Genomic DNA, 22,098 nt, shown 5'->3' on the forward strand with positions numbered 1-22,098 from the left:
TATCCAACATTCTTTAATGAAATTTTTTGTATGTATTTATGCATGTCATATCTGCAATATGATGCAAGATCACTTATCTATCTTAGATAGATTGTCTGATAAAAAATAAATTCATTTTAAAAAATGGTCAAATATTAGTATTTTCTTCTAACACAAAATAAAAAATTATTATTTATTAAGGAATGTAGTTAAGTAAACATGAGTTTCAGCAATAAAATAAAAGAGAGAGAACATGAAAAAATTAACAAGTTTATGAGTTATGAGGGAAAAGCTTTATCACTGCACATTGAACTGCCAACATTTTGAATTTTGAAAAAAAAAATATATATATATATAAACAAATTTTCAATCGTAAAACTATTTTTTTTTTTCATATAGCAGGAGGACAATATCTTATACATACAAATTTTGATTATTGTACAAGATACAATAATGGAGGAAAAAAAATGTTGAATATTTTCAAAAATCTTACTGCTGTAAGCTGTACCTAACCCCTTAACATAGAAATTTGGCAAATTCTTCAGTTCAATTATTAAAAAAAAAACAACAAAAACGTTATTCTGCACTTCAACAGTTAAGCTTAAGTTAAGAATATTTTGAGACAGATTTTGCCTCGCATAATGGTTTTTGATTTTTTTTTTTTTTACAAATCGAAAAAATTCTCTGTAATTGAAGTTGATTGCGATTTACAGTTCTCAGTTGATTAAATGTGTCACTCTCCTGCTTCAAACATCTGTCCACTTATTATTGTTCATGAGAGGAAAATCCATCCATTCACCCACCCGTCTATTTGTCTGTCTGTCTGTCAGCATTACTATTTGGTAAGCTTAGAATAAAATTCGATAGTTTTTCCAAATTTACAATATTAACATTTTTATTTCAACTTGGTCAGCATTGAAATCCATTTGTGCGAAGCATTTACCTTCTATAGAGACAGCACATTTTAATTCTTCTCTAGAACAAGAAAATTTATCATGTGAATCATCTTCATTCACGGCAAAATTAAATGTTTGAAATAAAGCTTCTATATTATAAAAATAATGGAGGAAAATACTCGAAGAAAAGAAAAATACGGGAGCCGGGAGACTATTGAAAATTACTTTCAAATACGGGAGATCCTGGGAAATACTGGAGAGTTGGCAACCCTAGTGGTAGCAATAATAGCATCAAGTTGTAGCAGTGTTACTACTAACGGTAGAAATGAACACATTGTAAAGCACTGTGTATCAGTGGTGAATTTTAGGCAACCAGCGAGAGCAGAAAGCTATGATGCCTACCTTGGGGTACGGTCACACGTCGCTAATTTTGCTGAGCAACTTTTGTATTGCAGCTACAAAAGTTGCGTGTCGTGTTCACACGTAAGCCAAAAGTAGCGCGCTGCACGCTACTTTTCGTGCTGCGCAACCCTAGCGCTCCAAAAATTGCAACTGGAGGTTGCGAGTCTGTTCACACACAAGACACTACTTTTGCGGCCGCAGTCTAGCTGCAGGTTTCCATCTCCGTGTTGACTTTTCAATATACATTTTGTGGTTATGTTCGTATTATTATGAAAGTCTGCGATAGCTTACTTACCTATTATTTGCTTTTCCGTCCTAACTAGTATTTACAAATTGGCATTATTTTTACTATAAAGCTTTTAAAACGCCTATATACTTAAATTATAACCAACAGCATATTCACATAATCAATGTTGGCAACACTCCTGTTTGAAACTACGCTACGGAAAATTAAAAAAATATACTCAGACTGTGTTGTACATTTAGTAACTGTTACAAATAATTTATTTTCATCACATCTAAACATTTAAACATATCCAAACAATAAAAGTATCATTGGCACATTTTTGTGGCAACACTGGTCACAACAGCAGCAAAAGTTAATATATATATATATATATATATATATATATATATATATATATATATATATATGTATATATATATATATATCAAAAATGCTGCTGCTGCAACCCTGAGAACCCTATTCACACGTTGCTACTTCTAAGCTCCGCGCAGCATGAAAAAGTAGCGGACATATGGTTTGGCAGCCGCTACATTTCGGGTTGCACCGTTGTTCACACGTCGCAGTACGAGAGTTGCGCAATATTTTTGTACTGCAGCGCTGCAAAAGTAGCGACGTGTGACCGTACCTTTAAACAATCCGTGATTCAGCAAAGCTTGCCTTCAGGTCTATTCGTATTGGGCCGATACATAACTGTCTCTGCCGGGGAAAGTGAAGTGGGGAATTAAGGGGTAGTCTGCAGTACCTCAATTGAGGTAATAACGTCCAGGTATTATTATGTTCTTCCTTTACATATCATATTTTGTACTATACAGCGTGACATTGAAGATGTTGACGAGATTAATACAGTATTTATGTATTATTTATAAACGTTTTCTTTTTGAACATGATACCACTGATGAATTTTTACGACTAGTAGGTACCTCTTTAGATGACATTGACTTGTCAGTATTCCTATAACCATGAATATGAATGATGTCAGACGCGACGTAAATTTTGTAAAATTTTGATGTCGCATTCTGTAGTCGTTAAGAAAAGGATATGTATCATGCATGAACATTAAATGAAATGCATATACAAAGTTACATTAGGATTCGCAAATACATTAAAAGCATTTTGAAGAGTTAGATCATTTTAATAAGTTCATAATAAATGTAAACTTTAAATTAGAGAAGAAATAGTCGATGATTACGTACTATTTCATGTCTAAACAAATATTTTGAATAGCCTAATAAACTGTGAGTACAGCTAATGGTTTGAAAATATATAAAACATAGATAAAAACCATTTACAATGTGTTATGTCTATCGATAACATAGGTTTCGAAATTTAAATTTGTTGATGGTTGCGTGAATCAAATTAGAATTCACATATACTTTCCGGACACAGAACACGAAAATGAAGTACTTTTTCCTACTATCTATGAAAGGATTTTTTGCAAACATTAATGACGGCAGTAATACGTTTACATCTTCTCTTTAAATAGAAATAATGTTAGCATATTAAACAAAAAAATATATAACATCTATATATATCATTTGAACTGGTAATGGAAATTACGAGAAAACGGCTGAACGGATTTTAATGAATGACCCGTCATTTTGAAGCTTGACATCCTAGGATTTTCAGAAAAATAGTAACTTTCAGTCAAGATTTAGTTTTCCTACATAATTTTCCTATTTTCCAAAATTCATCATTCGTCAGTTTTGAGAAATAATTGCATTTCAGAATGAAACAAAACAATAGGCTATTACACGAAGGCCATGACCTGCAGGATTGCTGACATATTTAGAGTTCAGATTCAATTAGTTATTAAAAACTTCAAGACATACTAAAAATAATTTACAGGTCTGATTCTGCAGTGTGTAATTTTCTGAGTACAGCTGTGTATTGGATATTAAAATCTACAAAACTTGAGGTGGTTTGATGACATTATTACCATTAGAAATTAAATATTATCGTTAATGCCATGATGTGACTATTTCTCATTAATTATACATATTAATGCTACATTCATGATATGAAAGTGAAACGTTTTGGGGTTACATAAGTAGATGTAGAGAATATCTTAAATTAGATCTTCATTTCTATAATTCACTAAGTGGCGGCTATTTATATAAACTTGCGTAAGATAATAATATTGTTATTAAAAATCAAATATTTTTATAGTTATTAATCAAATGGGGTTGGGTTTTTTTTCTTATACTTAATAACGGTGTGGTGTAAATACTTATATGCCTCATTCTCTTCAGTATTGGCTCGAGAGAGCGCAAAAATTACAATTCCTAAGGAAAGAACAAAAGGTATTACTTACTGATAAAATAAGAGGTCTACAAAATGTTGTAGTCTCCCGATCAATTCAGCAAGATCTCTTAGCAGGATAAAATGATTTTAGCCTCTACATTTCAAGCTCTACATGCAGCAGCCATACCAAGATGCTATGTCTATTGTTCGAAAGCATAGCAAACCTGACTTTTTTTGTTTTAACTTTCACCTACAATCCACACTGACCTGAAATAGCTATTGCTTTACTCCCACATGAAAAACCCACTGATCGTCCTAACATTGTTACTTGCGTTTTCGCGTTGAAACTCAAAAACTGAAGGTGAATAGGTTCAAGAAAAAATATTCGGCATAAAAAACCATTCAGAGGGAGTATGTTTCATTATTATGGAAGCAAATAACTTTCAAAATGTCTGGTTATTCTTCATTGAAAATAAATCTGAAAAAAAATTTATTTGAACGTCTAATGAACTTAGTTTGCAGCATTTGATGCACAAGCCACTAGTAGATTAAGTAGAATAAACACAAGAATACTTTTCAAGTTTTCATCTCATTATGAACCTTAACCACAATATGAAATCAAATGTAATGGTAAATTTTGTGAGCACAAGTACTTAAAGCTTTGCTATCAAACCTTTAACTAAAAGCAAGCAGAATTATACAAGTCTTTCATAAGACTGTCAAACATTTTAGAAATTCATCAGAAGTAAACTAAATAACCTCGTTGTTGATACAGCGTCGTTAAATAACCAAGTAAAAAAAAGTAACAACATGTATCTATAAATTGTGAACTAAACCATCACACATTGAAGTTTTGTTTAATTTATCGTACGAACAACGACGGATGAAATTAGACCATTAGAGACATGTAAACGTTCACTAGCTTAGCCTAGTCGCAGGCCGTTGACATCAACGCAACGAAGTGATTTGTTTCGGCAAAAGCATCATCTTATGTTTTCATAAGTCGTAATTTCATCAGGAACAGCATAGTAATGATGTGACGATGTTCTGTTCTCCATTTCAATTGGCTGGTCTCTTCGTCTCATATTCCAGGCGTTGGCCGCTATGACTGGCTGATTACGGTCGACACGTAAATTTTGAACTGCTGCTGTATGTAATTGTTGCAAATGTGGATTAGATGAAGCGTCAGGTTGACTGTTGTAGTGGGATGGACGTCTGTTAGATGGCAGATCAGACACATTGTGGAGTTGTGAGCGTTGGCTAGATAGCACTTCAGGCTGTACATTCAAGATAACAGGCCGAGAAATAGGTGGGGCTTCCGCATGGACATGTGCCACTTCTGTTGGTCCGTTACATGGTGGAAGCACCATGGGTCCATTATATTCTGTCGTTGGTGCCGTGGGAGAACGCGAGGAAGCAATTGCCAACTTGTCTTCAGCCTCTTTCAATTCGCTGTAGAAACTGTACACCACGATCCAGAAGTATATAACAGTACCTAGAATTGAAGAAAAAGTATACGTAAGAATAACTTATTCTACATATTTTCATAGGGTGACCAGACGTCCTCTTTTGTCCGGACATGTCCTCCTTTTTAGGCCTTTGTCCGGGATCCGAGCGGATATTTTAAAAATCAAGAAATGTCCTTCTTTTCGGAACTTGTATGCCTGGTATTTTGAAATTATCTGATTTGACGACTTTTTCAAGTAATTTGCCTGTAGCTGGCAGCAGCATCGACGGAATATACCGTTTCCCAACGATCATAACTCTCTTTGCTCCTTTTTATGGTCTTTGCTCACAGGTAGCTAGTAAATCGAAAGGTCGAGGTGCGAATATGAATCTAAATAGATATTTTCTGTTCTCTTTAATAAAATTATAGTTCCCTTGACTTTCGTATGTAGCTAACTGTAAAATCATTAATATTAAGTTTTTCGTAATTATTTTCTAATAAAATAGATATTAACATACTTTTGTGTGAGATCGTGCGTATTTGCTTATTTTCCGCACAAAACCAATACGCGTTAAGTGTGAAATACCACATTCAGTATTCCCAACGTAACACACATAACAATTTCCCTCTTCTTACCGCTTAAGCGCGACATTCATTTTACTGCTTTAGGCTTTTAACATATTATTTTTAGAGACGTTTAACATAATAATAATTATAAATTGGAAACTTACCACTGCAATTTCACCTAAATTGCACTGTTAATTATTGTTTTTAAATATTTGCAAAAATTAAGTAAACTCTACTACTCCACTAAAGTTATTGCATTCTTGATGCAAGTAACATTAAGGAAGCCGTGAAAAAATCAACAAGATTCCAGATGCTGATGTTATTACTGCAATATGTTATATAAATAATATTGTTAAAATATTAAAATGAAAAATAAATCATTACATAACCTTACCGTTTGTTTTAAGTTCGCATTTATAGACTGGGGGAAACAAAGACAGACGCATATCACGGCCTGCTGGAGTATAGTAAACACAGAAAACATTTTATAGCAACAATGTTGAAGAGAGATATTTTTGTTTTCCAAAATTGCCGTCATTAAACAGAAACCAAGATGGAGATTTCATTGCAACTAATTAAAAGTTCCTCTTTCAGGTATGTAAAATACGATCTTCGCACAAAATAATGTACGATACACGAGCGGTATGTTTGTTTTCATGTTCTCGGAAATTAAAAAAACTCAACTACGTTTCGCTTTTTCAATCTTTTCCTCGAACATGAAAACATCAACATACCGCTCTTGTAACGCATATTACTATTAAGCATAATATAAGCCTAAATCTGTACTGTAAGTATTTTGTAATAAAATAAATATTGACGTAATTTAAAGTATAATATAGGCCCAAGCCTAAATCTAAGTAGATATTTTCTGTCCTCTTTTTTTTTTTTAACAATGTCCTCCTTTTTGAAGCTTTGTGTCTTTTTTATCGATGTGAATCTGGTCACACTACATTTTTATAAACCGAATATTTAGTTACCCCATGATTTATGCATGTGCGGTCAAGAAGTTGAAGGAGGTATATTAATATCGGCTATAGCTACTTCACATATCATAACAGAATAATGCAATGGAGTTCTATTTTTGTATAATATCGACCGGCCATTTCGAAAGGGGAACAACTCAAAATGCAAAGTTTTGAGATAACTGCATTTTAAAGTTTCATACTGCAATGAAAAATCCAATTAACATAATTGTAATTGGAAATTATAGTAGCCTATATAAAATCATAATTAACAAAATTTGAGTAAATTCCATGATCCTTGGATTTTTTAGACCAACATGAAACTTATAATATAGGGTTATTCAAAAGTCACTTAAAACTTCAAAGCGTTATATATATTACAAAATTTAAGCTAGGGGTTTGTTATATGGTACCTTTTACATTTCCACAGTTACCATTTTGTTGATTAAAACATACATTATTTTATTACTGCTTCTACAAGAATTATTAATGTATGACTTGAGGCTTTCCCAGCATTTGATGTGGAACAACTCTTCTCGGGTTCTCAGCCAGGTGAGTTGGATAGTTGCTTCCAGGCTTTCGATGAATAGCTCTGCCATCTTCTTCAGAGAATGAAGTGTCGTGGGACCATGTCTAGTCGGTATATAAACGTCAGTTGGGATTTCTGCTGCGGGCCAATCAGGAACTAGTTCCTAGTCCCGACCGCCTGCCGCGTTCTGGTTGGTCGAAGTGGTGGCCAATCAGAAGCTAGTTCCTGGTCCCGATTGCCTGCCGTGCGCTGGTGGTCGAAGCGTATTGATGGCAGGTTTCCATGCTGTACTCAGCTGTAGGCCTCCATCTCTATTGAAATTATTGCCATCTAGCTGGATTTCGATGGCTTCCTTAATGACCAAGCCCCAATAACCTGATGTCTTGTCCAAGGTGGTAGTGGCGCCGAAATTTATCTTGTGGCCCGTTTCCAGGCTGTGTTGCGCTACTGCCGACTTATCGGGGTAATATAGTCTTATGCTGCCTTAATTTCCTTGCAGCGTTCCATAATGATGCGTCCCGTCTGCCCAATGTAGCATTTCCCACAATCACAAGGTATTTTGTAGACACCAGGTGTTCTAAGACTAAGGTCATCCTTACCTTGTCTCAGCAAGAATCTTTATGGGCAGCTTATGGATGGTCGTAATCCCGTGTTTTCTTAGCAGTCTGCTAATCTTACCCGAGATGGGACCATAGAACGGGATGTATGCCATGCCCTTCGTCTCTCTTGGTCCGAAATCCCCTTGTCCTGTGCAGAAGAGAAGTTTCTGGGCCGGATGACGGTGACTGCGTCCATTCAGATATAGGTCGGTAGGCCTATGTGTTGGTTTCCTGTATACGCTGTGACCCAGTGTGCCATTCGACTTCCTGGAGATGAGAACGTCCAAGAAGGGGAGACAACCATCTTTTTCTACTTCCTTCGTGAACTGGGTGTTCGGATTGATACTGTTCTGGTGTTGTTATAATTCCTGAAGTTTTGCTTCACCATGCGGGTGAGCGACTCATATATTCCTTTATTCCATTGGCTTCTTGCCATCACTTGCACTATGTAATATTTCCTTCATGCCTTTTTTGGTTCTTAATCCATTAATTTTCCTTATCTTTTCATGTCAAAAGAGATAGTAGCTAGTAACACGTATATATGCATTTTCTTAATTTAGAGAAAAATAACCTAGGCCTATTCCCAACGTAAATTTTGGTCCATTACAATGCCTAAATATTTCACCTGGTCACATATAAGAATTTTAGGACATAAGAAAGTATAAGGTTATTAAAAGTAAGTTCCCATTTTGAAATGGTAATAAGTTTTTCAAATTTTTAGATTCCACAAAAATAAAAACACCAATTTGTTCGTAAAGAAATGGGATTTTATTACAACACGAAAAAATTAAATATGACCACCATCGTGTTGTTCAATAAGAAATAGTCTTTCTTCTATCCTTTAAAAGGCAATAGTAAACACATTCCTAGGGATTTTTCAATGACATCCGATATTGACTGTTTCAGTTCCTCACTTGTAGTATAGTAGGTCTACTAAGAAATACCTTTTCTTTTAGATAACCCCATAACTAGTAGTCAACTGGATTTATGTCTGGTGATCTAGAAGGCTAACTGTTCGGAAAATGCTTACTAATTACATGATCATCAAATGTGTTGCGCAATAGTATTTTTACAAAGCCTATCTTGTTCTTTGAGTTCAAAACGAATTTTCATTTTATAGGGATAGAACATAAGCTGTCTTCTCAGAATTCGCCACACTGTTGAATAACTCCATGTCCAGACGCTTTGCGATTTTATTAGCAATACAAACATTATAGTCTTAATTTTAACTAACTTTGTGGACTTCTCGTAAAACTAGAGCTGCACTCACCTCGTTTTCTACTAATTTCGGTCTGCCCGATCGCTTTCTATCAGCAACTGAACCAGTTTCCTCAAATTTGTTCATCAACTTACCAAATGATTTTACAGAGCAGGGTACATTTTTTCTGAATCCATATAACGTTCAATACCTTCTAAATGCATGTGCATATTGTCTATTGCATTCGCAATAACACTGAAGGAGGCCAATTCAAACTTGTAAAGGTAAAACCTTTGTAAAAATTATTAAAATTACTCTCCTACAACTTCCGTCTGTATTCTGAACAATAATGAACTGCTGATACGTACAGAAAATACAACTGTTTCGAAATGGAAACTTACTTTTAAAAAATGGTTTGACATGAATTATCTTTCTATCAACGAAAATAAAACCATCAGTATTCCATTCTCATTATCTGAAAAATGTAACAGACCTCCTACATCTATATTAAGTATTAAATTACATAATTCTGATTGTTGTCTTATACAGCGTAAATGTCCGATTATTGAAGAGTCCTCTGAAGTTAAGTATTCAGGCATAATTTTCGATAATCATTTAAAATGGAACCAACACATTAACCTTTGTAATAAATTACGTAAAATAATATATTATTTTGTATAATTGAGGAATTACTTGTCAATAAGTTTATTACGCACAATATATTTAACTTTATTTCAATCGGTAATTATGTATGGAATTATAGGATGGGCTAGCTCATTTAAATCCAATTTTAATCCACTTTTTTATTACAGAAGAAAATAATTAAAATAAGTCTTCATAAACCTATTGATTTTCCATCTCAAAATTTGTTTTTAGACTTTAATGCACTTAACGTAAGACCGATTTATTATATTGTATTAATAAAATTCATACATAAAAATCGAAATAATTTTGAATTGTATTATCATAGTTATGAAACAAAAGGTATGAATTCTTTAAGATTGTTTGAACCAAAATGAAACACTGTTACAGTATTTAATCACAGTAATAATTTAGGCCCAAGAATATATAACAAATTTATATTTAAATATCCTAATCTTGTCAATTCTAATAATTCTAGCATTAAATTTAAAAAGTTATGTATGGGTTTTATAAAAACTGAAAAATTGTAAACTTAAATTTATATACAATAATTGCATAGTAGACATAAGACAAATTGTATTGTATAATCATTAATTTCAATTCAGGAATCCGCCCCTGAGCACGAGTTCTACTCTTTCAGGGACGAGCTAAAGTTTTTCTGTATATATTATATTTTATGTTACAATTATTAGCAAAATAATAAATAACCCTAAATATTTTATTGCGGAGACTAAGAGAAAGGCAGAAAATATGAAAGATTGGAGAATGCTGGATTTGCAGTGAAAGACTTGCCCTTGGGCAGAACACTCATGTATGTATGTGTACATCAGTATATATATTTTTCCTTCTCTTATAAACAGTAACTGTTTCCAAGTTATGCAGAAAATTTATCAATACCGCCCTTACATATATTGTCAAAATTAATATTACTTATTGATAAATAATTTTGCGTAAACAGTAATTAACATTAACTTAAATTTTAATAGTTATTATTTGAAGGTAATTAATAAATTAATGTGTACAAAAGCGTACTTACACAAGCAAGTTACGACGCAGTAAAGTATGGCAACCCCTACTTGTTCCAAGGGGCTAGTCATATCAACTTCAAAGTGTGAAAGTTTCTCCAACAAGACAGCTGCCCAAATCATTTCCGCGACTGCCACAATTGGCAATACAACATGCCAATAGATCCATGGCAGCAAAAACCTGTATTGTTTCTGAAATACAAATGATTTATTAGCCCTTAAAAATAGATCTGAAAGTCTACATTTTGCATATGAAATACATTAAGCTTTACGTCAAATTAGTTCAGAAAATATTTTGTCAATAACTTTAAGGAATAAGAAAATGCGTATACAAAATATATTTTTTTTTTTAACTCCGGTCAGTAGGCAAACGTCCTACCATCTGAGCTACGCTGCTGGCTCCAAAAATTATGCAATGATATATCTTTATAAAGGTGAAATATTTGACCATTGAATATTTCTCCCAAGGGCAATGAATATGTTTAATTTATGACAGTGATTCCCAAACTGGGTGTGGGTGAGGGTCGTCTCCCTAGTGTGGTGTAGAACATTTTTTTTCATAATGAGCGTAGGAGAGTTAAGGAAACTTATAAGTAAACAAGGATTTTGTCACGTGGTTCACTATAATACCAATAGAGTTTTATCGGGCTCGATACTTCGACTGTAAGTGGCAGATCTATCGTTGTAGATACCTGGAATTAATCATAACACTACTGAAAATTATTTATAATAAAAATTTATCTCATTTCAAGTAACAGGAAGGAATGGTAATCTCGAAAACTCGATGTAAACCTACATCCTTCGAACTTATTTCTTTAAATCTCCAGGACAAATTCTCAAACGTAACGAGTCCTTCTGAATTACGTCATTGTATTGTATTGTATTGTATTTATTAACATTCCATGGCATTCATACATTGCTTTACAGCTAGAATATGGAACAAGTCAAAAAACTTAATACTATTATAAAGTGCTAATTTATAGTCACAATCTAGATGAAATATATACAGACGAGATTTACAATATAGTCTACTAGTACAACACATAGTTTTAGTATCAACTTCATGACGTATTATTGAATGTCATGAACTCACCTACAGAATAGAAGGCGTGAGAAATTAGGTACTTCTTTAATTTGGCCCTAAATAATCTTAGGTTTTGAGTTTCCTTTTTTATATCGATAGGGAGGCTATTAAAAATTTTTACTACCATTTACCCCCTCCTTTATGAGAGCACGATAGACTTGCCGATGGAGTATGAAAGTCATTTTTTGACGTGTATTTATGCTATGAACTGTACAATTAGTTACAAAGTTTTCACTATTACATACGAGGAAGATTATTAATGAAAAAATATACTGACAAGCCATGGGCATTATTTGTAGTTTTTTGAAAATAGTCCTACACGATTCCCTAGATTTAGCGCCCACTATTATTCTAATTACTCTTTTTTGTAATAGAAATATACTGTTACTATCTGTGGAATTTCCCCAGAATATTATTCCAAAACTCATTACAGAGTGGAAGTATGCAAAGTATATTGTTTTTACGGTATTGATATTTACTATCTTTTGCATAGATCTAATAGCAAAACAAGCTGAATTTCTTTGGGGGTAATTTCTTTAATATGATTTTTCCAATTTAACACATTATCAATTTTTAAGCCAAGAAATTTGGTTGTTGTCATATACCGGCAATCAAACTCCTGAATTCAAATGTAACTCCAGGTCCGCAAGCAATTTAAAACCATCTGCTTCAGTGCCTACCTCTTTTACAGTCTACATTCTGCAGACTGTAACACGTTTTTGTAAAATCTTATTATACTCACATCTTAGTCCCAGTTACTTTCGTGTATAGAAAAGGACATGATCACAGCTCTGCCTAAACTAGAGAAAAGTTCCTTATATCTAGAAAGTTTTAAGGTCGATTTCTCTCCTGAACATCATGAGCAAAATTCCTAAAAGGGCAATATTTAAAATTATACCAACGCAGAATTTCAATATTGCAACCAAGTATTTTGGTTTCAGGACAACTCATCTATAATTATATCACATTTTCGAACACACTCATTTTACCATACTACATAGCATGTACAAGACATGTATCTTCCTAGATATTGAAAAAGCATTGGGTACTATGTAGACTCAAGATCTATTAATGAAATTAATAACAGCAAATCTCTCCGATACCTAGGTTTATATTTTGAAAAGTTTCCTTAACAAATTGTAAAGTTTAACAACCATTACTCATCACAAAAGTCCATACGGGCAGGAGTACCTAAAGGAGCCTGCAGCAGTATTATCTCCAATACCAACATTTACATAGCAGATTTCCCTCGCTATAAAAGGTGTCATTTTTCTCAGTTCGCAGATGACACTAACATACATACTACAAAGTTTGAATTTAAGGTCGAAATCTTTAATGTCAATCTGATCGAATATACGTCATATGTATGCAGCTTAGACATTGTTCAATAAAAAAAATAATCTGCAAATTGCGAAGATCCACCATATGGAGTGACGCTTAGCTTGAAGCGAGGGGGCCGGGGTTCAAATCCTGGACAAGTTACCTGGTTGAGGTTTTTTTCGGAGTTTTTCCTCAATCCACTGAGAAATTGCTGGGTAAATTTCAGCGTTGGACCCTGGACTCATTTCGCTGGCATTATCGCCTTCATCTCACTCAGATTCTAGATAACCATAGCAGTTGATAAAACGTCGTAAAATAACCAATTAAAAATTACGACGTGTTCAAAGAACAATTAGTGGAGCTAACTATCGTATCCCAGAATAATTTCTTCATGAAGTGTTAAACATTGATTCTATTAATGATTCCCTCACATAAATTAAACGAACACTTCACTTTATCAATTTCAGACCATCTAATATATAAAATTTTTCTGGTGCGCTCCGCTGCACCCGTTAGAAATAAATATAAAGTTATTACATAATTAAAATAGGACATTTGATCCAGGGAACATTCGTGTTTGATAGAAGGATAAATCGTTTATTATGTTACTTAATTTAAATTGTATTATAAAAATTATAATGCGATCATTTTGATCCAGAGACCACTCATTTGGTCATAAAAATTATTTTAGGAAATACAGGAAACGAATGCCTATCAAGTTTTCTGTGCATAAGAAGCTATTTTACTCTTACCTGTCCTCGATTCACTCAGAAGTTACTGTAATAGCATTATAGTATTATGTCCATCTAGAGAAACTACACTTTCCAATGGTGAAATAATAATTAATTATACAAATCGGTTAATTTAGCTTCCGATATTACTTCATACAAACACAGAAACATTCTCTGTAGGCTATCTTTCATAGCTTTCGATTGTTGCTGTCCAAGGCCCCTTATAGACGAAGTCATTTGTTTTTTATTTCATTACACCGTCTTAGATGGCGTTGTTATAGTAATTTTGAAACTCATTTATCTCATTAAATATCAGTCCTATCAAAATTTTGCATGGAATAAAACTTATCGGAAATTAGTTTTAAAGAAACTTTTGTTATGTAATATTTTTCAAGAAAATTAATAATAAGGGAGATATACAACGAACTTAATTTATATTCCAATTTTCATATAAATCGGTTCAGCCATTATCGCGTGAAAAGGTAACAAACATCCAGACAGAAAGACATACAAAAAAAAAAATTCAAAAAAGCGATTTTCGGTTTCAGGGCGGTTAATTATATATGTTAGGACCAATTATTTTTGGAAAATCGAAAATTACCAGAAAATTTTCGGCTACAGATTTATTATTAGTAATTTCTATGCCCAAGATTGCGGGTTCGATCCCGGGCCAGGTCGATGGCATTTAAGTGTGCTTAAATGCGACAGGCTCATGTCAGTAGATTTACTGGCATGTAAAAGAACTCCTGCGGGACAAAATTCCGGCACATCCGGCGACGCTGATATAACCTCTGCAGTTGCGAGCGTCGTTAAATAAAACATAACAATTAACAATTTATTATTAGTATAGATTACTTTCGAAAAATATAGCACGCTTTCTTACTTCAGTAGGCCTATCAGTAAGTATTTTGGTGCATTACACAGAATAGTGAGTGAGTGAGTGAGTGAGTGAGTGAGTGAGTGAGTGCTTTAAAGAAAATGTCTGCTCTAGAAAAAACGCTATATTCTCAAGAAAACTTTGGATATGGTTTCAGTTTTATTGTAAAGAAGGATATTCAGCTCCTACAGTGCGTTTAACACCATATGATTTACTATTTTAATTAAATATTTAAAAGAGGATTCTACAAAATTTCATATTAGTAAACTTCTTTTACAGAAATGCATAAAACTAGATTTCATTGATAATTTTCAGGAATTCAGTAAAAAGATTATGGAAGCTTCGTAAGAAGAATTGTCCCTTGTAAAAAAAAAAAAAAAAAAAAAAAAGGTAAAATTCGTGATTTTGTTTTGTCAAACCTTGCATATTGACCATACCGCGTCTAGTTCTCTGAGATGACAGTCTTCTAGATTTTTTCAGAATTCCACTATCGGGAAACACAATGAAACAACGAATTGATGACATGATTTATGATGAAGAAGAAACTACTAGGAAAAAAAACTAAAGACTTCCCCTTTTATTTCACTATAACATGATTACTTAACAGAGGTTTCTGAGTATTGCAATTTGCTTGTTTACTCCCGTTCTGTATAGAATGGTTAGTAACGTTCGGGGCCATCAGATTCAGTTTCGTGTCTGCGCTATACCTCACATTGCAACTAGGAAAAGGAAGCCAACGTCGTCGCTAATAACACAGCTCGCATTTGATCCCTTTCGTTACTGAAAGTAGGCTATAACTTGATACTTAAAGCTGATAATAATGGACATTAACCTGTGTTGTTGAAAATGGCGTCCCTCAATAGCGACACATTCGCGATGTGTCTACAAAATCCTGCTCCTCATATGTGATTCAAACAATTTCAAAACTGATATTTTTTCAGTTACTCTACTGTGTGAGGTTTATTCTTTGCTTTTTAATTCCTCACAAATATAAATCACACGAAGCGAGATCGAGGCTACGAATGGGTCAAAATTGAGTACCGAAAACTCTATTCTCCAAAATACCTTAAAACAAGATTTAATTATTCGTAAGCAGTGTGTGCAGTAGCAGAATCCTGCTGAGATTGCTGGCATTAAACATCTGTTAGTTTTTCGAAACAAAATGGTCTCAATTTTTCAGCATTGACAATCCGTTCATAAAACATTTATTATATCATTGTGTACATTGTTTTGTAAAATGACTTTGCCATGCAATTAGAACCATGCTTCCTCCGAAAACATTTTCAATTCAGGATACACTCTCCTATAAGCCACACTTTTCAACAATCAGTTACAAAATCGCACTCTATTCGCTTGATCGCGCTGTAGAAATTTGTGGAGAATTGTAATTTTACAGGGTTTTAATTTAAGCAGTTCACTGAAAATTCCTGTTGATGATTTTGAAACTCTTATTTCTTGTTTAAACTAACGGAGAGATTTGTGTGTGTTCTACTCGTTTATCTACTACATTTTAATTTTTTTTCCGCAAGAACTCTGTATCTAGTAATAGGATTTTTTTGTCGTCAATAGATTCTATTTGTCGTAACTCTTTAACAATTTGAACAGAATTGACAGAATATATTCCCCACGTTTACGATTGTAAAGACTATTATGGGTGAAATCAACAATCAAGAATTAAATATTTAATCTATCAAAGAATACGGTCACTTGTGCCGCCAAATTCAAGATGAATAAACTTCAATGTTAGTTTAATAATAAAGAAGACTATATTATTTTATTAATTTACAATCAAATTGAATTGATATAAATTATTGTCCTCATTGTTCTTAACCAAATCGCAAAAACAAAACACCAAAATTCTGTCTCCATGTGGAAATATCATGAAAGACAATATTTTTACTAAATATTTATAATATGTAACATGTACGATGAGTTAGCTCTGTGGTAGCGCGTGTGCCTCCAGACTAGCCAACCCGGGTTAGATTCCCGGTCGGGTCACATTTTCCTATAAAATTTTTAACTCGGTACTAGGATAGTGGGGATGCACAACTTCAAGTCATTAGATTGTGCACCAATATGCCTGGGTTAAAACCAAAATTTTTCCACAGCGCATATGAAGAAAAAGCAAGAAAGAGAGAGAGGGCGGGGTAGGGGGGTAAGACAAAAGTTAACTGATGTTACTTACTAATATCGCACCATACAGAAGAAACAGGTTAGCAATTATCCATAGAATGCATGATATTCCAAAGAGATATAGCATATAGTTCTCCCCTGCAAATGAAAATAAAACAAATATTATTATGTTACAGAATATCACAACCAACTTAAATGTTTCTTTTCTCTTTTCCAAAACAATTGCTGTGCTATTGCACAATTTGATGATATAAAACTTTCCGGAGAGTAGGTATGTTCATTGTATGTCCATTAGAGAAAAAAACAATTGAAATATGTTCTGAAATTTTAAGATCAATTGAAGGATTCAGAGCCATAGTGGGCCAAGCGTCATTTATTAAAAACGGAGAAAGCAAGGGTTAAATTTATGAGAATACCATAGTTTAAAGAAGATTGACATATCATTTAATTTTAATGTGTATACTTTGTATTATCTGCTATATGTTTCTATTGAATTATGGTAATAACTTCATTTTAACCCTTGTTTTCTATGGTTTTAGTAAATGGCTCTTGGCCCACTATGGTTCTGAACCCTTCGATTATGTAATTTCATTATCAAATTCATGTTGAAAATAGTAAAGAATGCATAATAAATCGTAACAAATAACACTATTACAGAAAAAAAAAATTATTAACAGTATTTGATTTCGTGTTATTCCTGACGCTTACGCTTAGAACTTTTTCTGTATCGTGTCATGTATCTCTACACACAAATTATTTCTAAAACTTAGAAGCGTCCATATCGTTACCATCGAATCCATATCCGTATTCGTAGAGTGTTCCGTTAATAACGAGAGGCGCAGACTTGAAACTGAAACCCACTGTAACTCCTGCAATTGCGATTATCTGCAAACATGAAAAAAAATATGTAAGATCCTTGTGTAAGGTAATTCTGTAATTAGTTTCTGTCAATACAAAATTCTTATACAGTAGTAACGCCTAATGTTTGACAAAAATCCTGATTATTAGTTGTAATACCACATTAGTTGATTGTAAACAATTATTATCGATTAAAGACCCTCCTGAACTATAATATTCTGAAGCGTAGCACCCTCAAGTTCGTTTGGAAGAACAATGGCTTACGACGACAGCGATCTTGAGTTGATATATTGGCTATCGCATAGTTGTATTTATGGTAGACAAAGTCAAGGTTATGAAGGTTTTTCACGTGGTTTCCCTGTTTTACCTTAGCCATTTCACGACACACGCTACAATTCTCCATTCATTATCATAGGCATGTCAAAACCCTGCACATTGTGCAGTAGTCTCTGTGCGATGTACACTTTCTATTTCCCTACCTGGAGGGAGTGAATCGCCTTGGAGGGGAACGCGACAGGGCTATACAGACCTGCAACAGCATTCAGCTTTTCTTTCAGTAACTCAGTTTCAGTACTGGTACTGATTTGGCTGTCTGTGAATGAGTTATGATAAATAAAGTAAGGAGTTCACAGATAACGAGGAAGAGAAATTACGAATCACATAACAATTGTTATAATGTTTTCCTCAGCCAACAACAATTATTTTAAAATGAAAGGCTTTCATCAGCCCATGTCGAGTTAATAGTGTTGTAACAGTTTAGATCAGATTAGTAAAGTTAATCAGTACTCTAACGGCAAAACGAACTTGACATTGGCGTTGTTTTAGAGTCTGTACTAACACAACCATCAAAGATTAGACGACTTACGACTTTCATTTCATAAGCTGGTAAGTGATGAGAATATTGTGAAGAATACATTAAGGCTCTTGAGTTTGTAAGCAACGATTTGCAAGACGGAACAATTTTCTGGAAAAATATATAATGGCAAATTTTCCGTCTCACGGCACTATATTATGCTAATATAGGCTTCTTACATTAATAAATCTTTAAACGTGATATAAATAGAATATCGTCGCTAGACAGCTTGTGAACTACACTTTTAATTCCTTTTAGTAACGCTTCCAACTTGTCGATACTTGCTCTCAACGTTTTCTAAATAAACTATATGTGAATTTAAATTCTAAGCTTAATTTATATCATTTATTAATATTAATGTTAATTTATATTGACATACAGCAAGGAAATTATTTCAGTGTAAAACCTTCACAATGTCCTACTGCATGTAATTCATTGAGAGTATATTTTCTTTAACATGTGTGTACCAATGGTGCCAATAAATAATAATGCTTGACGAACAATGAAAGAATAGGGTCTATTATTTAAAATAATTAGTACCTACTATGCAAAATGAAATACTGTCTTCGTTTTTTTTTTTGTTTCGAAATTACTACAAATATTCTTTTTCTTTAAATACTATGTAAACATCATTTTAATAAATTATGCTTTACAAACCACTACTTTGTCAAGTATAACTGAGTAACACGATGAAAGAGTAATGGATAAAGCATCAGTACGTAGAGCTGAAAACCCGGGTTCAAATCCCGGCGCCGGAGAGAATTTTTCTCCGTTCCATTACTCTTTCATCGTGGGATGACGCAGAATATCTGCATGGAAATATCATATGTACTTCGGTACATTAAAAAATAATACATATGATATGCGTAAATCACTTCGTGATTTAAGACGGCGCTTATTCCGTCGGATCCCGGCCAACTAGTCACTCATAACGAGTGCACCTCAGCACATGTGTGGACTTCGGTCCTATGTTCATAGACATCTATGACGTAGTGCAGAGGGCGGCCACTAGAGAGAACGCAAGAGTTGGAACTTAATCAGAGACAATTCTGTCCGACGCCGGCGTGGTATCCGGTGTGGCTTAGTGGATAAAGTATCAGCACGCAGAGCTGAAAACCCGGGTTCAAATCCCGGCGCCGGAGAGAATTTTTCTCCGTTCCATTACTCTGTCATCGTGTGATGACGCAGAATATCTGCATGGAAATATCATATGTACTTCGGTACATTAAAAATTAAAAAAAAAATAATAATATATATAACTGAGTAAGCCTAAAGTTTTTTGAATTGCAATTGTCAAATATAGACACTGATAATAACAGTATTTTTTTCCTTCTGCTAAGTGTATTTATAATGTCCAAATGCCTATTTAATCCAACCCTAGAAGCGCAGAATCGATTATTGTACACCCCTCCAGCTAAGAACTGGTAAGAGCAATCCTTGAATGATGCAGTCCGCACATACCGGCAATCCGCGCACATAACTGCACATTCAGAGTCTGATTTCTGACATGATTGCATTATCATCTGCATTTAAAAAATAATGCATCACTTGTGTCTGCATATCGTCGATGGTAGATGTTCCTCATTACTTGCCCACAGATTGGCAAATTGCAGATTTTTATCAAATATTACACAATACACATTTCAATAATAGAATTTATTCACTTCTTGAACATCTCGAAATGTCAAGTACCACCATACTTCTCAAATTATGAACACATTATTATGAAATTAAGTGAACACAAGTTAACTATCTAGAAGACACTGATTTTAATTTTAAAAAATTGCCGGTCGTCGATGTTCGGAAGTTTCCTCCTTACAACTGAAAGGCACACGATACGTCTCGGACGTTTCCAAAGTAACACAAACTCTGTGCACAATCATTATGACAATTTAACACGAGAATTAAATTGAAATACTTTACCAGATAGAAAAATCCTGCACCTATAGTGACTATCCTTAGGCTTCCAACTCCACAGAAAGGAGTTTTTATTCTTAGATACTTCATCACAGATTCACATAACTGAAACCATTTAATCTGATGTAAAGTCTAACCACGAGAATGCTTTTCACTTTCATTGAGATAGGAATGATAATTCCACTGGAATTCAGTGATAAGGAATGTGTTCTTTCCCAATACGTTCATCAGATAGAAGCTTCGTAAAATACTAAATGAGTAGAGTAAGCAATTAAGTCGCTGCGGAATGTCGGCAGATAATGCAACAGTGCAACTTACCAACCTAAGGCAACAAAATTCTTGTTTCCTTGATCTTAAAACGGCTAACGTCATACTTACTCGCTTATGACTAAATTCGTAACACAGCTTAGAAGATCTGACGTGTCCGTCATATTGGCAGAGTGGGTGTCGGAACTCTATGAAGAAAAGTGGAGCTTTGTGTCATCCTGGTGCTCCCGTTGTCCTGTGTAGCATTTTCTCAATTGGACTTGTATTGTGGTGGTCATAGTCATGGAGACCAGCAAGTCAATACAAAATATACAGGGACATCATTTTATTTTTACTTCAATTTTTATTGTACCCGAGTTTTTTAATGTACTTCACTCCACGCCCTCTGCTAGTAAACTTCCAACCTTCCTCCACACAGAACCAAGGTCGCGTATGCAGTCAAAGTCTCCTTAGAGTCATAGTAAACAGTTCTGAGTTAGTGAGTATAATACGTTCCAGAAATATGTTCGCGTTTTCCAGTGACGAAAGAGCCTTCAATATTGAATCATATTTTCGCACAGGTACTGTCGTCCGTTTGCCTACGTCGCATCCCGGTTTCCCCCACTCACTTCTGATCGCCCCTCTGCAAATCCTAGTGGCTGGGCTGTCTTAGCTCTTTTCTGAAAACATTCATTTCTGTTAGGAATTAGACGTCTACGTAATATTATACAACTCTTTAAAATAACTTAAATAAAAGGGCCTCGTTACGTAACTGTTACGTGATTTCTCCTCTTTCTACGACCCTGCGACCAACCACTTGGATGAACAGTAGATAGAATGTCTGAGTAATTTTATCTTTTCGGATCAGACAGAAGAGAAGACTGAATTTACAGTACGTAAGGTACTCTTTTACAGAGTAGGTACAGAATTATTTCAACATGAGTTACTAGTACGAAGGACGAAACTGGTAATTGGAATTAGGTACAATAGTCTATAGTGCGATAATATGCACAAAAGAACTGAAGCCTGTATCGAAGTGAACGGCTACCATTTTCAAAAATGTGTTTAAATATCCATATTATGATTATTTTTAAATTTAACTTCATTCTCGATATTGTATGTTAATGTGCTGTAGAAAGTGTATACACTGCATAATGAATACGTTCGAATGGATAGCTCAGTTCGTGAGTGAAAACACTTATTGCTAATCCGTACTATATTTTGAGTAAGCAAAAACCTAATGAAAATTATCAAACTCAAAATCGCGATATTTCCTAGTTTACGTAAATGGATTAACTACTTTTCTTCCCTCCTATATCTAGTAAAGTGATTTGTTGTATTTTAC

The 22,098-nt window shown here is 34.0% G+C and overlaps 1 protein-coding gene and 1 non-coding gene across 3 annotated transcripts in view; one reads left to right on the forward strand and one right to left on the reverse strand.

Annotated features, from left to right (window-relative positions):
* Positions 1-4,214: 4,214 nt before the first annotated feature.
* LOC138699976 (uncharacterized) overlaps positions 4,215-22,098 on the reverse strand; it is a 109,643-nt gene continuing 91,759 nt past the window's right edge. The window contains exons 1-5 of one of the 2 annotated variants that reach the window (XM_069826224.1): positions 20,514-20,755; positions 17,668-17,764; positions 16,932-17,017; positions 10,746-10,926; positions 4,215-5,260 (exon numbers count right to left, since the gene is read on the reverse strand). In XM_069826224.1, coding sequence (XP_069682325.1) covers positions 4,749-5,260; positions 10,746-10,926; positions 16,932-17,017; positions 17,668-17,764; positions 20,514-20,597 — 960 coding nt within the window. In that variant the 5' untranslated portion in view covers positions 20,598-20,755 and the 3' untranslated portion in view covers positions 4,215-4,748. Of the gene's footprint in view, positions 5,261-10,745; positions 10,927-16,931; positions 17,018-17,667; positions 17,765-20,513; positions 20,756-22,098 lie in introns of those variants that run through there. The other variant, XM_069826223.1, reaches the window with a different exon arrangement.
* TRNAC-GCA (transfer RNA cysteine (anticodon GCA)) lies at positions 19,661-19,732 on the forward strand. Its single transcript has one exon. It is a non-coding gene; the product is annotated as a tRNA-Cys (tRNA).

The sequence above is a fragment of the Periplaneta americana genome, chromosome 5, assembly GCF_040183065.1.
Source record: "Periplaneta americana isolate PAMFEO1 chromosome 5, P.americana_PAMFEO1_priV1, whole genome shotgun sequence".
In the NCBI taxonomy this organism is placed as follows: Eukaryota; Metazoa; Arthropoda; class Insecta; order Blattodea; family Blattidae; genus Periplaneta; species Periplaneta americana.